Source organism: Amblyomma mixtum, chromosome 1, assembly GCF_055824585.1.
Source record: "Amblyomma mixtum isolate Tamu chromosome 1, ASM5582458v1, whole genome shotgun sequence".
Lineage (NCBI taxonomy): Eukaryota > Metazoa > Arthropoda > Arachnida > Ixodida > Ixodidae > Amblyomma > Amblyomma mixtum.
This window is the reverse complement of record NC_143012.1, coordinates 198272440-198287098: the sequence shown is the minus strand read 5'-3', so window position 1 is coordinate 198287098 and position 14659 is coordinate 198272440. Positions and strand designations below refer to the sequence as shown.

Below are 14659 nucleotides of genomic sequence, written 5' to 3'. Positions count from 1 at the left end.
TAAAATATATATTGAATCTTACATACTGTATAACGGTACACGTGGGCTAACAACGGACGCACAGTATTAAATCCTACTTCAGTAAACCGTAAATGCAGCAGTGTTCAGTATTAACACTTGGAGTACCTGCTAGAACAGCGCGTTCATCACATTCTTTGGACTAGGTAAAACGTCCATTTAAATATTTTAAGCCTAATCTAAACTGCCTTAGACAATTCTAGGGCTGAGAGAATGTTGTACTCGAGATATCGATTGCGCTGCTCTGCCTGTTTGTGGGCATGGAGACTAAATTATGCACATCTAAATTTGAGAACCAAGGCATTGAATCAAATGTTCAAAGAGAAGTGCATTTATATACCCTGGAATTCATATTAATATCCTTTACGTAGTGGCATACCTTCAATCAGCGAAGTAAATGACCCTCCGATTAGCCGGTTAGCAGCAATGTAAAAATACCTTAATTCATCACAGAAAGATAGCTTTCAAAGAGAACATTCCTTCTTGCTCGTTCCCATACTAGTGGTATCGCTATCATACCGCACTAGGATGTGGTATCACTGCGCTGATCGATTGCACCAGTAAAAGCGCTGTCGTCACATGTTTTCGCTTTATCTCCACTGCCACGCCTAGGGGAGAAAATGTCAGAAGCTGACTGATATCGCGGTCTTGATGCATCAAAGGTGAACGCCTCGGTTTATCCGTAGGCTAAAAAAATACCTGAACCAGCCATCCATATCGATGTCAACTGCATTAGTTCTGCTTCATTATACCAAACTAAGTTATTTCATTTCATTTCATTTCGCTTTATTTTTCTAGAATGTAAGTTACATCCTAGAGAGATGCAAGGGCTAAAAGCTGCTAAAAAGCAGCTTGACGGGGCCCAAGCACCTCAAATGGCAGTACACGACAGAACGCAAAAAAAAGGTTTACAAAGATATACAGGTTAGAACAAAGAAACACAACGAAGCAAGTGACATATTGATTCAATACAATGAAAACAATGGCAGTTTACAGACGCACGAAAACAAAAAGAGGACCCTCCCCCTCCCCCCAAGGTTCAACTAATATTTTATGCAAGTAATCTATGGTTAGCTCAGCTACGTATGCCAACAACTCACGGTGATGCAAAAGTGTCGTCCTAATGCCCATCGACCCCAGCACATTTGGTATTGATTGAGCAAGACGGACGCACGGCTTCTGCAGCGTGATCAATAGCAAGTAGCGTTACTCGGTCTAGTACAATGCTCATTGATGGTCCAGTGCTTACGAGAATCCCTCAGAAGGAGTAAACTTGTAATAAGGGAGTAATTAGTGATTATCATCCGCTCCAGCGCAGCCATGCGGCTACAGATAGAAAGTATACCGCTTCCCCAGAGACTTCCACCGTGTGGGATTCCACCAAGCAGTCGAGCAACACCGTGTTCACATTGATATGTTGATCAATTCCCTCCCACCCTACAATATGTTAACCGTCCCGATCAGCTCAGTTGGTAGAGCGACTGCTCTGGTAAAGCAATGGTCCCCGGTTTGAACCCCGGACATGGATGAACTTTTCTTCAATTACGAAGCTTCTGGAAAGTCCCTACATTTTCTTTTAAGCTAAAAGTAAGAATACAAATCTTTCCAACAAGATAAGTTAATCTCTTTCTTGCCAAGCTGGGAATAGGGTGCTTTTGATTGCAAAATCTATTATTGTCATGCGCAAAATGAACAGATACAAAACATTTTTGAGCGACATACAGTTGAGCCCACTTATAACGAACTTGATCGTCACGCGGCATTTGTTCGTTGTATCCAAAAATCGTAGTAAGTGGACCACCTATAATACGGGCAAAAAGAGCAAGCGAGACGAAAGTTAACTTCATTTTTGAAAAAAGTCCGTGATGCATGTCTGCTTCTTCAAAGCTGATAGCATCACTGCCGTTTCTATTTTTTTCAGCGCGGTAATATGTTCATCGCCAAGGCCTCTGCTGCACACGAGTTCCTTAAGCGACGCGATGTAACCGATCGCGGTTGAAGCGTTCACAGCAACCGGCGGTAGAGCAGCATCCTCGTCATCGTCCTCGTCGGTCTCTGGGCAGTCAGGAAGGGCTCGCACTTCACGCACAACAGCTTCGTCAGTGCATGGCTCCGCAATGTCGGCGTCGTCATCAGCAGAAACGAAATCGTCCCAGGACACGTCAGGTCCGGCCAGCTGCGTGTCAACGACGCGTTGCCACAAGTCCTCGTGTGACCGGCCTTCCGGTGGGTCATCTATGGCGTCCTCGGTGCCTGGGCCCATAAAACCCGCCTTGCGGAAGCAATTTGCTATGAAATCCGCGGTGAGTTCCATCCACGCCGCTTTCAACATCTCCACGGCGGCAAGCAAGCTGATGCGAACTGGCATGGCAGCATCAATCGCGATCAACAAGCGTTGGATGACGCGCCGCCGGTAGCACACCTTGAACGCATGAATGATGACCATATCCGCGGGTTCGCCGTCGAGCGAAACCGCGCCAGACACCGCCGGCTCGGTCAACTACGGGGGCCCGACAGCTTCGCGTTCGCTCTAACCGAGTGTTGAGGCCACAACAGTTCGTTCTATGTGAGACACTGTGCCATTGCCCCAATATATATTTTGACGGTAGCACCGCCCTCGTTCGTACTAAGCGAGCGTTCGTTATATCTGCGGCTGTTATAAGTGGGCTCGACTGTAGTTTGCTTTCTTCAGGAACTTTTGCCAGACACCGGACGCGAGACCATTGTGTGAGCCAAGTAGCCAGGAACTCACGAACATTATACGGCTGAAAATGGACACGTACTTGGCGTGCAAAAAATAAAAAAAACGTTTAGAATTCTGTATATATAGTACAGAAAGTGGTCACTTTAGACTGTTTTTACAGAGCACCTTAAACAATGCTGTTGGCCATGATTATTCTTTCGAAAGCAATATTTACAGGTTCTACGTTCCTTTTTTAGGCTCAAAAAAAGAAGATAGACCTGATGAACTTGATAGATAAACCTGAGATAAGAAGATGTATTTAAGGGCCGTGCAGGTAAATGAATGAGGGCTGGCAAGGGAATGAATTTCGTATGACTCTTTTCCAATCATTTTTTTTTTTTGTTTAAGCTGACGAATGCGGACTGATTGGTTGGTTGGTTTATGGGGTTTAACGTCCCAAAGCGACTGAGGCTATGAGAGACGCCGTAGTGGAGGGCTCCGGAAATTTCGACCACCTGGGGTTCTTTAACGTGCACTGACATCGCACAGTACACGGGCCTCTAGAATTTCTCCTCCAAAGAAATTCCAGCCGCCGCGGCCGGGATCGAACCCGCGTGTTTCGGGTCAGCAGCCGAGAACCATAGCCACTGAGCCACCGCGGCGGCGAATGCGGACTGATTGAAAGGTTCTTGCCGAGTATGTGCGCGGGGCGTTCAGTTTTAATAACATTGCTTTAAAGGGCCTCTGATAGAGGCTTCCAATAAATTTGTGGTATGCCTAGGATGTTAATTAAATGATGCCACTTCACAAATATCCTCCAGAAATTTTTTTTTTCCATGCGTTTCCTGGAAGCGGAGTTACCTGCAGTAAACATTTGAATTTCCGCGTCTTCCCGCCTTACTCTCTCCTCTAGTCGCTTTTTGCGCGCTGAAGTGTCGACGCTCCTACACCGGCCACACTCAATCGGCCCTCTGCCGGCTGCTTGCTCACGTAAGAAGCGCTGCACGCTGCGCGTGGATTCGGGCGGAAACCCTTCACCGCATGTGGCTGCGACAAGCGGAATCCGAAGTTTTTTAAAATGCATTGTAAATTATCTGCTCGCTTTTGAGGTCTTGAAAGCGGCATGAACGCTCGGTGTCCTGTATTCGACATAATGGAAGAATTTCATAGCCAACCTCAAACGCCCTTTTTAGGGACTCTTTAAGAAACCACTATCGAGTAGAGTTGAAGAAAATAATCAAATAAACGTGAAAATCACCCAAAGAGAATCGAAGTATGAACTACTAAAGGCGTTCAATAGTCGTTGACCTTCAAGCTACGAAAAACACGATTATTAAGCACGAGAAGCGCTTCTGGGTTATATAAATTCCAGCAGATTGTCTGTAACTCCAAACCCATTCGGTGGCGCCTCTTTAAGATTGCTTGGGCTAGCCTTTTGGGATACGAATCTCCATTCATTCGTTTCTGCATAATACTCAGAACTACAGAATACCAATTCCTGGTGAAAGTTGGATAACCGTTCAAGCTATCATCCTGATACGCAGCATATGACAAAGTTTCAAGGAGTGTGCCTGGTCGCGTGTTTTGACTTTTTCTATTCCTGGAGTTTAAGTAGCCGGGGACTTTCTTTTCCGTTTATGAGAAAACGTACAATCTATGCTTCATGACATGAGTCCTAGCTCACCCGAAATTAAGCGGTGCAGAGATCGGTTTTGTAGCCATGCACGCGGAGAAAAACAATGTAAAAACTCATTGTGTCACTTTCCATCTGTCTACGGGTCAGCGTTTGAAATAGTTATCATTAATTTCTTTTCCACTTTTTCGCCAATATTGTGGGCTTTTCTTGAAATAAACGTTCTGGAAGTATTCACCTGAATTCCACGAAAAGCTTTCGTTGGAAGTTCAATATACTGACCCTCTCGATCACTTTACTGTAGTGATAAAGGCACGAATTGTGATGAACTCCTTTCTGAGACGATTAAAATCTTTGAAGAAAATTTTGTTTTCAGTTTTGCTTTCTACGATTATGAACATCGGTAAGCATTACAATCATAATGCTTTTCCTGCGACACATCACTTCCTCTCTAATGGACACGGAAGTGAAATTTACTGAACTTTCAACACTTGCCTGCTAAGGTTGTCGAGGTCTGTGCCCATAGCAGCAGGACAATCGTAGCCACGATTCGAAATGGCCTACCGGCCGCACCATGTGTTGAACGCGAAGACCGCTGCATTGAAATGTGCGGGCGTCGCCTCACCAGCTGCCTAACACGCAGCCATACAGCCTGGCGTCTGAGGCAGGGCAGTTAATGTATAACGTGCCAACCCTGGTGACCGCTGCTTACCTCCTACTGATAAGCAAAGCATGTAGCCGTGTATTACTTCAAATGAAAGGAACCGGACGAAATCGGTTCCATAGACAGCCTCGCTTAATTGTATGGTTTCCGCAAAACAATGGCAACCCTTGGTCTCTTGGGAGCGTTACCGCATATTACTCGCTGCGACGAAGTTATCCCCAGTGCGATAAGAGAAGGAAAGAAAGAGGGCATGTTTGTACAAAATATTTACGAAGGTTATTTCTTTCGCCTGAACGGGGATCTTTTGTTTCCTAATGCCAACTTATTTTATAGTTACTACGTGACTGCAAAAATACAAAGGGCACTTTGGCTGGAAAACAATGAATAGCGAGTTTACAGCATATTAACTGTACGTATTCAGAAACACTGCGACTCAGGTAACCCTTAGGGGTGAGGAGGGAGGGGAGGTAGCTATTCTTTCCCACATCGCAAAGATATGCTGTCAACTGACAAGATAACACGCCAAGTGTTATGCGTAGCAACTAAATTGAGTTTTTTCTTGTTATCTGTTCGTTAGAAAGACAAACAACAGCTTTTATCCATAGCCACTGTAAACCTGGCTGCACTGGGGACTTTTATTACACAAAAGGCCTCCAACCGGCCTCTCAGCCCCTTAGCAGGCATCGCGACGTCTGTGCAGCGTAAATAATGCACTTATGCCGCTTCTCAAATAGATGTTGCGTAATATTTCACTTTGTGTATGCACCCCCTCTTACAAGGTAGCTTATCCGTTATATATGAAGGAAACCTAGAGTCACCGGAAGCATGGAAAGCTTAGGGAAATTGGTATTGTTTTCTTTATTTACAGTGTTGACAAATGGGAAAGTAGTTATGTAATCATTTACGCCTAAACCATGATTAAGTTCACGAGTTGAGAACCATCTGGCTGTACGAGGTTGTTTTTTCTTCTGCTTTTTATTCATTTTCTTTTGAGCCATATCAGGGGGAAGACGGGAACACTTGTCTTAAGCTCTAAAACTTTTATTGAGTCATCTTTTCGCCGGCAAGCAGAACGAACTCGTCGACGTCGGTGGCAACGTGAGCTCTCACTGGTTGACGAGGACAAGAATCGTCGTCGCTCTGAAACACGATACACAGGGTCTGTTCTGAAAGTAGTAGGACTGATTTTTTTTCTAAATTTTATTCATGATAACAGTACAAATGATTAGCATTTTTCAAAGGAGCACCCTTCCGCATCTATGCACTGGTGCCAATGAGTTTTCCAGTTTTCGTACGCCTCCAGGAACGCCTGGACCGGAATGCTGTTTAGCTTCCTCGTCGCGGCCTATTGAACCGCCTCTACCGATCCGTGATGCTTCTCCTTGAGCGTCGACTTTATTCTCAGCAATACAAAAAAGTCTGGCGGGGTCAAGTCGGGGCCCTAGGGGGGGCGAGGCAGCGTTGCCACCTTCTCCTAGGCAAGATACGCCATTACGAGGAGCCCTGTGTGGCTCGGCGCGTTGTCATGGTGCAGCTGCCATTTGTTGGCGATGGCTGGGCGGACACGAACAATGCGTTCTCGCAGTCTTCTGAGGACTTCCACGTAAAAAACTACAGTAACTGTCTGTCCGAGTGGTACGAACTCTTTGTGGGTGACTCCATGCCGATCAAAAAAGCAAATGAGCATAGACTTTTCCTTTTATTTGCTCTTTCGCGCTTACTTGGGGCGTGGGGAAGAAGGGGTGGGCCATTCTGAGCTCTGCCGCTTGCTCTCCGTTTCGTATTCAAACACTCACGTCGCGTCACAGGTCACTACATTATCCAAAAAATTGGGGTCCTGATTCACGTGATGAAGAAGATCCTGGCAGATCGCTTTCCTGCTGGCCTTTTGCTCCTCTGACAACACTCGCGGCACCAACTTCGCGCACACTTTCCCCATGGCTAAGTTTTCTGTCACGATCTCAAAAACATGGGTTTGAGGAATGCTAAAGTCATCAGCAATAATTCTGATACTCATCCTGCGATCACTGTTAAGTAAATTTTTCATTGCGGCACATTATCGTTGGTCTTGTTGGTCGATGAGCGCCCGGAGCGGTCGTCGTCTTTCACTCATTCCCTACCTTCTTGGAACAGCTTGTGCCACTCAGAAACACCTGATGTACCCATGGCAGCATCCCCGTAGGCCTCCTTAATCATGTCGTGAGTCTCTTTGTCCGTTTTACTAAGCTTTACACTAAATTTGATCGCATATCGCTGAACCAGTAAACACTCCATGATTCTGCGTGACGAGGCGTTTCGATAGGGGTCCACAGTACAAGCGACCTCCTCTCATCAACGGCCGAGAGCAGACTGCCGATTTTCCCAAGCGTTCCCAATGTCCCCCTTCGTCGATCCTGCGAGCGCAGACAACCTTTCGTCCGCCCGTTCGCCCAGGAAAAAACCAGTCCTACTACTTTCAGAACAGACCCTGTATTTATAGCTGACGAGAATCTTTTACGCCGAATTGAGGCAAGCACTGTTAGCAATTTCGAGCGTTGTAGACACGGTTGCGCATGGTTATAATCTATCCGGAGGAATCTAGTCGTCATTGCTTTGGGAAACAAAGTAAGGCACGAGCTCGTGACCTAAAAGCACGAACATAAAAAAATAAGCATTGGAAAGGTTTGCGTCATTGGGGCCATCTTAATGAAGCTCAGTTAATAGGAGGGATATGGCAGAGGTCTTCACCCCGCAGTTGGCTTAGCAAGGCTGCTGGTGATGATGTTGATGGTGAAAGAAGAATCAGGCGGTGCTTGAAGCGAAAGAACGTATGCCAATATAAATGTTGAAAACTCAAACACCAACACCTACTAGCGTTTGTAATGAGGCGCTGGTGCTCGGCAAGCGCCGCTTTCGGGGGCGTCCAGCCTTGCTGGGATTCGGTCACGCTGTTGGGAGCGACTTGAATGCATAATAATGCGTGGCATCGGTATGCTTTCGAGGATGTATTCGCCTATGACGTTTGGCAGCATGGCATCGAGAGAGGTCGTGGCCTTTTTGCCAAGGAAGATCACAAAAGGTTCCTGCACTTGGTGACTGTGGTGCCTTGTACTGAATTCTTGTCGCGGAGGTGCCCTTAGGCATGATGACGTCCGAAAGTATTGTGTTTGGCGTCGAAATACAAGGCAGCTGGGAATGCGATCACCTTTTTCAAGCGCTCTTAAAACACCTTCGGTTCTCCTCTGGTGACTTGTCCGACTGTAGTTTAAGATGCCATGCGCCTATACCTCCATGAACGAGGTTTTCCTGCCCATAAGCTCTACTTCTATCGCCTTCAACCTAGTCTGTGTGACAATGATGTGTACATCAGGGGGCTCGTGTATGCAAAGAAAAATTTCGTGACCTTAAGTGCAGTGACGTTCAGTAGGGCTCGGGGTTCAGCGTATTCGGTCGCCACTATTATCCGCTCTATTGAAATTTCTTCCTTATTGGTTCAACTCCTCTCAGAAATGCAGCCTACCACGTTGGCGGTGTTTTCCACCATTGCGCGTCTCGACAAATCCTTAAGTAGAGTGCTGCAGAATGGACAGACGAGGCCACTATTACTTCTTTATTCGGCGGAGAGTGCGAGAGAAACCCTAGTAGCCCAGCGGACAGTTCGTCACAACAGCCGTGCAGAATTTCCATTAGAACATATGCAGGGACGATAAGAAAGCAAGGGGCCTTGGTATACGCGATGTTCATCAATAGGATGCCGTTCTGTAGTAAGCTGGAGGGAAATCCACGCCTGAATGGTCTAACAGGTGACGATGTTATACCAGAGAGGTATGCGATGTGGTGCTCCAGTTGATGAGGTGAAGGTCGGAGCGTTGTTGCAGGTCTCAAGTGCTGGCGCTGATTGGTGCCAAGAAGGTGTCAGCATCCTGAGCATTGAAGGTGAGTTGTCAAGGCCTCCAAACACGTAGTCAACTTGGAAGTGCATGCGCCGAACTTAAGACAATGGTGACGTCAACCTCTTGGAAGTGCAAGCTCCCGCAAGCGAGGCGACCCTGCGGGCCGTTCAAGTTGGCAAGCCAGAACAACTCATGATCCTTGAAGACCTTGACTCATCTTCAGTGGAGATATGGTTGGAATTTTTATAGCTGACGAGAATCTTTTACGCCGAATTGAGGCAAGCACTGTTAGCAATTTCGAGCGTTGTAGACACTGTTGCGCATGGTTATAATCTATCCGGAATATGTACCACTTATAGAATACGGATACAGGGGCCGTATTCTTAAGCTGTGCATTCTAAAAAAATATATATTTTGCTCTCAAATGGCCCTCTGTCATTGGTAACTCAGTTATACCAGCGGCTTTCAAGCGTCAGTGGAAAGCGACCTGGCCATTTGGTGCTTGGCGACCGGACCTCGCCATTAGCTGCATATAGCAGCCAAGGTCCGGTCCCCTGGTGTTCACAAAGCGCCGTAATTCTCCTCACCCTTCAGGCATATCGCAGCCAAGAGCAGCCAATGGTAACGTTCGGTCGCCAGCCACCGAATGGTCGGGTCGCTTGCCACGGACGCTTTAAAGGCCCGGGTATACGTGAGTGACCAATGACAGAGGACCCAATGGACGCGAAACGAACTAGGAAAGATGGACAGCTTATAGATTACGGCCCTCCGTTTCTCTTTTTTCTTCCACGTGAAGACAATGTCCTGCTTTCTGCCTATCTACTGGTGCAGTCAACATCATCATCATCAACCTGACCATCCAATGTAGGGCAAAGGCATCTCCCATATATCTTCAGTTACCTCAGCACTGCGACAGCCACAGCCACCCTATTCACGTAAACGCCTTATTTCATCCACCCACCTAACTCTCTGCTGGCCCCTGCTAAGCTTGGCTTCTATTAGAAACTGGTTCGTTATTCTTAAGTACCATCGGTTATGTTCCCTTCACAATAATTGTCCAGCCCTAGCCCATACGTTCTTTTTTTTAGCGACTAGTGTATCATTCACCTGCATTTTTTACCTAACGCACTCTGCCCTCGTCCTGTCTATTAACGTTGCACCTATCATTTTCCTTTCCATAGCTCTCTGCTTGTCCTTGATTTAAGTAGAATACTTTTCATTATCCTCCACGTTTCTGCCCCACAGGAGAGTACAGCTAAGATACAAGTCTTATGTACTTCTCTTCAGGGATATTGGTAAACTGCCATTCATGACCTGAGAGACATGAGAAATTCGCTCCACCCCATTGTTATTCTTCTAGTTATTTCGCTCTCATGATTCGGATCTGCGATCACTACCTTCCCTATGATGATGCAATTCCCTACCACTTCCAGCATCTCGCTACCAACTGTAAGATGCTGTTTCCTACCAAGACTGTTTGACATTGATTTAGTTTTTCCATATCCATTTTTAGAACTACCGTTCTGCTTTACCTGCCTAACTGATTCGTCATGCTTTGCAGTTCACCTCCTGAGTGACTTACCAAGGCAATTTTTACTGACTATTAGCCTTGCTGCTGAGTGCAGCAAATAATTTTATTGCTGACCTTATAGAGGACTATGGTAAGTGTGCAGCCATTACAGATATCTTCCAGTATTTTTACATAAGGCTCGTCTACACTCCGAATGTGAAATGCGTGCATGACTGCTAAGGTTTTAACTAAGTCAAATGCTCTCTCGTAATCTGTGAAGGTTATACATATGGGTTGGTTATATTCTGCACATTGGTCGATCACCTGTCTGATATCGTGAATACGGTCTATTGTTAAGTATCATTTGCGAAAGCTTGCCTGATCATTTGGTTGACTGAAGCCTAAGGTTGTCCTGACTTCACTAGCGATTGACTAAGTAAATACCTTAGAGCAACGGACAGCAAGCTGATCGCCTTCTAATTCTTCAAGTTGTTGACGTCTCCTATTTAACAGATTCAAATTATATTAGCGCTCTTCCAGGCTTTTGGTACGCACAAAGACTTAAGGCATTGCGTATACAGGGCGGCTAATTTTTCTACCAGAATCTCCCCTCCGTCCTTCAAAAAATCAGTTGTTATCTGATACTCGACCGCTGCTTTCCCACTCTGCATTGCTCTTAAGGCTTTCTTTACTTCCTCTTTCGTTGTTGGCGGGGTGTCCAATTGCTGTCTGATATTTCATTTACGTCCTGATTACATTGCCTACTGTATTTATTTGTGTAGAACTCTTCGGGAACTTTAACTATTTTATCCATATTGCTAATGAGATTGCCCGCTTTTTATCTTAACGCATGCATATAATTTTTGCCTATACCTAGTTTCTTCCTCGCCGCTTTTCGGCTACCTCCGTTCTTTAGAGCATGCTCGATTCTGTCCCTATTACACTTCCTTATGTTAGTTACCTTGCGTTTATTGATTAACTTTGATATCTCTGCCAGTGCTATTCTTGATGTTTCATGCTTTGACGTTTCCTAATGAGATCTTTCTTCTCCCGAAAGAGCTTGCCGGTATCCTGTCGAGCCATCCTAATCGGTGCTTTGTGTGTAAAAAGAAAATAGGTTATTCCTTGACAAACATTCGAATGAGTATATCAAGTCTTGGATTAAATTAAGATCTAATGGCTCTTCACGATGAGACAAAGACTCAAAACGAATTTTATTGTAGACCTCAGGAATTCACAGACATGTGTGCTGGTGTTATTGCGATTCGCAACGGGCTATCGCTCGATCAAGGAGTCAACACTCGAACCTGGTGCACCCTTCAACATTCTTTTCTTCTGTTTCAAACGAAACTCAGCAAATGCGTGGCTCTCTTTTCCGGCAGTGTGAATTACATCATCGACTGCAAGATATTGTAGAGGAAGGTCGATAATCCTAGCTCGCTCTGGTTAAGCAATGCCCGCTATTGTCCCCGCTCCGCGTATCGTAGTTGGTGGACTGACGCAGGTTTCATTATGTTGGACATTTCCCACTGGCAAAGACAAATAGTGGGCGTTAATAGCGTAAAAAACAGCGACCTCATTACAAAAAAAGCAAGTTTCTAGGCATCGCACGCTTCTTCCAACATACTCGCACCCAGCTTTACAGCAGGCCTGCACGTCCAATTAAAACGGCAGGAAATACTGCAACCTCAAGGACTGATTTCGATAATTAGATTGCTCTCCATGTCATGTTTGAATGCGTTTAGTTTTTCTGTCTCAGGCTATCACGCTATCGTTCATTGTGAAGACATGGGAAGGGGGGGGGGGGGGGGGGGGGGGGGGGGGGGGGCTTGTGAACAACATGCCAGTGCGCAAGCTCGATTTTTGAATGGCCATCTTGAAATGAAAACAAAAAATGTAGCGAAAATTCACAGGGACAGCTAATTCCGTTAGTGTTAGCATGCTCGAACATTAGGAGCTGTTGATGCCTTTACGGGAAGCAGTGCCGCTTACAGTTTGGTGATGTCGCTTCCCTCAAGCCAATAGACGAATTTTCTGACAAACGAAAGGTTTGCCTCCCATAGGGCTTCATTACAATTTCTTTTCACCATCTTTCGGCGATTACTGTGCACGATGTTAGTGTTATGTCTCTTCTAGAACAAGTTTGCCTATGAGCGCGTTCAGTACGCTTAACATTATGTGCACTGCTGAAACCGGAGAAATCCAAGAAGGAACAAAATAGCGGCATTCTTACTTTTCCACTGCGCAAAAATATGCATCTGTTGACAAAATAGGCACGACCCACCGCTGACCTGTCACGCACGATAACATGATATTTCAACATGCGGACGGTGGTGTCATTCAAGCCGAAATTATTTAGGTGACATCTGGCGAAAATGACACGAGGTATTTACAAACTCATGCAGTAAAGAATGTTTCCACAGTTCCATATTCTATAATATTCCATAAATAATATTCCATATTCTATAATATTCCATAATATTCCACAATATTCCATAAATATTGATGGCACTGATGAGTACAATAATATGTTTTCATTGAGAAACGAAAGCAAAAAAAAAAGAGAACGATGTAAAGCTTTCCACACACCTGCACAACCAGTTCTCACGAAGTCACTTATTGACGACGCTGGACATTCTACTTCATCATGATCAGCAAGGTTAGGCACCACCAAGCAGTCCTCTGCTATACATTCTTAATTGCGTCCTGTGCCAGCATCGCGCTCTACATGGCCGAAACTTTCGAATTTAGAATTTTTTTCCGCGCCCTCTTCGGCCTTCTATCGTGTTTTTCTCTCCTTGAAATCTATCCTGTTACCGTCAACAAACACAAGCTATCTGCTGTTTGCTATGCATGTCTGAAGTGCATTTTTTATCTTGCCGTCTGCTAGGTTATACCTGTAGCTTCATTCGATTTTGATATACCATGCAGCTGTATTTCTGACTCAGCGTTGCGTTAAATACTTTGTTTCCACAAGCGAATGTACCTTCTTTATCATGATATTTAGGACTTCTCGTTAGCTTCCAAATTTCGACAGAGTGCTGGACTCGTACACTTATTCAGTATTTTACTTTTAATTATACTAGTAAACGGTTGTTTCCTACTTAAAAGTATCTGGTCATCCACATTCTTACTTGTTACTACACCTCAATCTCATCCTCCCAGTTTTTCTTCTTTTTGCGTTACGGATTCGTCAAGGTTAATGTACGGATGCATGCATTCAGTGCTGCTACTGCCTGAATACCTCTTACAAACTGCTGTCCTCTCACTAGGTTTTCGAGCATACCATTTCTCTTATTTTTATCCCCTTTAAACCTAGGATTTGTATTTGGTGGTTTGAACATCAGACATGCGTTTGAACTATTTCCTTGCGTTCGTTAGCAAGGCAATGTGATATTCAAATTGGAATTGCATGTGATGTAGAGTAAGAGTATAAATCTTGAAATCTGACATTTTTTGAAGAACACAACAAGGTGGTACGGCCTCATGCATCTATTAGGTGTCGCTTAGGAGGACAACACAGCAGCGACCGTGTATTCGTTCTGAAGTAGACGGGCTGTACACCGTATTTCTGCAGCGATGTTGGCGCTAACCTTCCACAAGGCACAACGTAAATTCAGGCACATACGGTGCACATGCTGCCCTCAAAGCTTTCTGTTAACTAAGGCATGGGGGGAACAGCTTTTTACAGCATAGGGATATTCCTTATGCTGTACTACAGCTCCCCAGTTCAGCAGCTCGCACAAGTCCACGCGTATCCCGCTACTCCTTATACGTATTTGTTGAAGACGTTTACTTATGAACGCCTTGGCCAGACACGCATATCATTAACCAGAAATTTCAGCAAACAAGAGTAGGCAGCTGAGGGGCTCGTTATGATATACATATGAAGGAAGCCAACAGTCAGTAAAACCAAGGAAAGACGAGCAGAATGTTTGTAGTGTTTTTTTTTTTTCAATTTGTGGTCTTAATTTTGAGGAAGTCGTGGGTTCGAACCCTACCAGTGGCACACGGTTGTTTCGTTTCTAATTTATATCAAATTCTCTTTAAGCCGTCAAATAATTACGCAATTAATTCCGCATTGATTAACGCCACAAATTTAGAATATAGAAACATTCCCCTATGCTTTTCTTGGTAGTTAGCAGCACGTGGCACGGATCTTTCCCCTGGTCAATGTGATTTTCTTCTGTAAAATAGGGACGTCCTTAAAGTGTTTCCTGCTTATCTAAATGGGAACCGTCAAAAATTATTTGCTGTCGCCATATAATTACACCGGGGT

At 45.0% G+C, this 14659-nt stretch overlaps 1 protein-coding gene across 1 annotated transcript in view; it reads right to left on the bottom strand.

Moving 5' to 3' along the window:
- The window catches only part of LOC149370510 (MAM and LDL-receptor class A domain-containing protein 2-like), a 94065-nt gene extending 87316 nt beyond the window's left edge, over positions 1-6749 (bottom strand). Inside the window, exons 1-2 of the mRNA XM_089577884.1 lie at positions 6720-6749; positions 4830-4929 (exon numbers count right to left, since the gene is read on the bottom strand). Of these exons, the coding sequence (XP_089434010.1) occupies positions 4830-4929; positions 6720-6749 (130 nt within the window). The remainder of the gene's footprint in view (positions 1-4829; positions 4930-6719) is intronic.
- Positions 6750-14659: the final 7910 nt, after the last annotated feature.